This window comes from Aphanomyces invadans (assembly GCF_000520115.1).
Source record: "Aphanomyces invadans strain NJM9701 unplaced genomic scaffold supercont1.104, whole genome shotgun sequence".
Taxonomy (NCBI): domain Eukaryota; phylum Oomycota; class Saprolegniomycetes; order Saprolegniales; family Verrucalvaceae; genus Aphanomyces; species Aphanomyces invadans.
In genome coordinates, this window is record NW_008580249.1 from 33,435 (window position 1) to 34,864 (window position 1,430).

Below are 1,430 nucleotides of genomic sequence, written 5' to 3' on the forward strand. Positions count from 1 at the left end.
CGTACAGAATACTTCAAGTATAACACAAGGGAGCAAATTTCAACTGGTGTATGTACAATCGTATCTAAACGTATCGCGAGTACAATGTAGTCGTCGTCCTTTCTCACGAAATATTTGAATTGCCACAGATGTGGTCGTAATCTCCATGTACAATGACTAAACGGCACTTTGTGCATTGGGCACAACACTATCCGTTGTGTCGTCGCATACATAATCGTTGTCTTCGACTTGAATCGTTGTATACTTGAATCCATAACGTGTTTGCACAGCTCGCTCAACTTGACGCAGCACAAAGCCATAACAGATAGCAGGAGCACCGTCAATGTTGGCTTCGTGCACGTGGTGTTGTGCGTCCGTGGTAGCGTCGACTTTCGAGTTGGTGGGGACGATATGTACGCTCAAGGCACAGGAATCTGACCCAATCGACCAAATGCGCAAGTTGTGTACTTCGTGGACATACGGAAGATTTCTCAGCATGGCTTCGACCTCGGCAGTGTCCATCTCCACGGGAGTGCCTTCCATGAGCACGCGCAACGTGGTCTGGCAGATTCCGACAGTCGTGTACGCAACAATCATGGCAAATACCAATGTCAAAATCGGATCGATCACATTCCACGACGGCTTGGCCCAGATCACGGCCCCTGCCACCAACACGCCAATGTTCTGAAGCAAATCCCCAAGGACATGAATGTACGCGGCTTTCACGTTCAGATTCTTGTTCGCGGCCACTTCTTCAGCAGTATGCTCGTCGTGCTGTGTGTACGGCGCAGATGGGTCAACTGTTTCGTCCATTGCGTTCCCATGGCCAGAGTCATGGCTGTGCGATGAGCCATGGTGAGAGTGACCGTGGTTGCTGTGGGTGTGTCCGTGATTGCCGTGGGCGTGTCCGTGTGAGCCATGGGAGTGCCCATGCTGACCCAGAATCTTCATCAAAATGACGTTCACCACAAGTGCAATTGCTGCAATGATAAACATTGTTTTGCCGTCGACAATGTCTTCGGCTGCTTCGGCATTGTTTGCTGCTATGTTGTGGATGCGAACAATGGACTCTTTGACCAGGATACCCGTGACGACCCAAAGGAACAGAATGCTCACCAGCGCCCCAAGCACCTCGGCTCGTTGAAACCCATACGGCATCGTAGCCTAAACAAGTGTGAGTGTCTTTGAGACGCGATCGATAGAATTACCGTGCGAGGCAACTTGGAGAGCCGCAGAGCCACCAACGAAATGATGAAGCTCAACACATCCGTGAGCATGTGCGCTGCGTCGGACATGATGGACAGACTTCCAGCAACGTAGCCACCGATGAATTCGGCAGCCATGAGCAGGAGTGCAACAGCACACGCGCCGCGAAGCTTGCCTTCAGCACTGTTTTGCGAGAAGACTCCTCCGGCCATGGTAATATCAAGTATGATGACAGATCACACACA

General features: G+C 51.0%; 1 protein-coding gene across 1 annotated transcript; it reads right to left on the reverse strand.

Moving 5' to 3' along the window:
- Positions 1-32: 32 nt before the first annotated feature.
- On the reverse strand, positions 33-1,427 carry H310_14918 (hypothetical protein). Its single transcript, XM_008882892.1, has 2 exons — positions 1,188-1,427; positions 33-1,143 (listed from the first exon to the last, which is right to left on the reverse strand). The coding sequence occupies exons 1-2, from the start codon at positions 1,395-1,397 to the stop codon at positions 157-159; spliced, it is 1,197 nt and encodes a 398-aa protein (XP_008881114.1). The 5' UTR covers positions 1,398-1,427; the 3' UTR covers positions 33-156.
- Between the last annotated feature and the right edge of the window lie 3 nt (positions 1,428-1,430).

Excerpts from the sequence above, each read along its gene's own strand:
- H310_14918 (XM_008882892.1), bottom strand. The coding sequence starts at position 1,397 with ATGGCCGGAGGAGTCTTCTCGCAAAACAGTGCTGAAGGCAAGCTTCGC. Across the intron at positions 1,144-1,187 it reads TCTCCAAGTTGCCTCGCACG|GCTACGATGCCGTATGGGTT; the intron begins GTAATTCTATCG and ends ACACTTGTTTAG.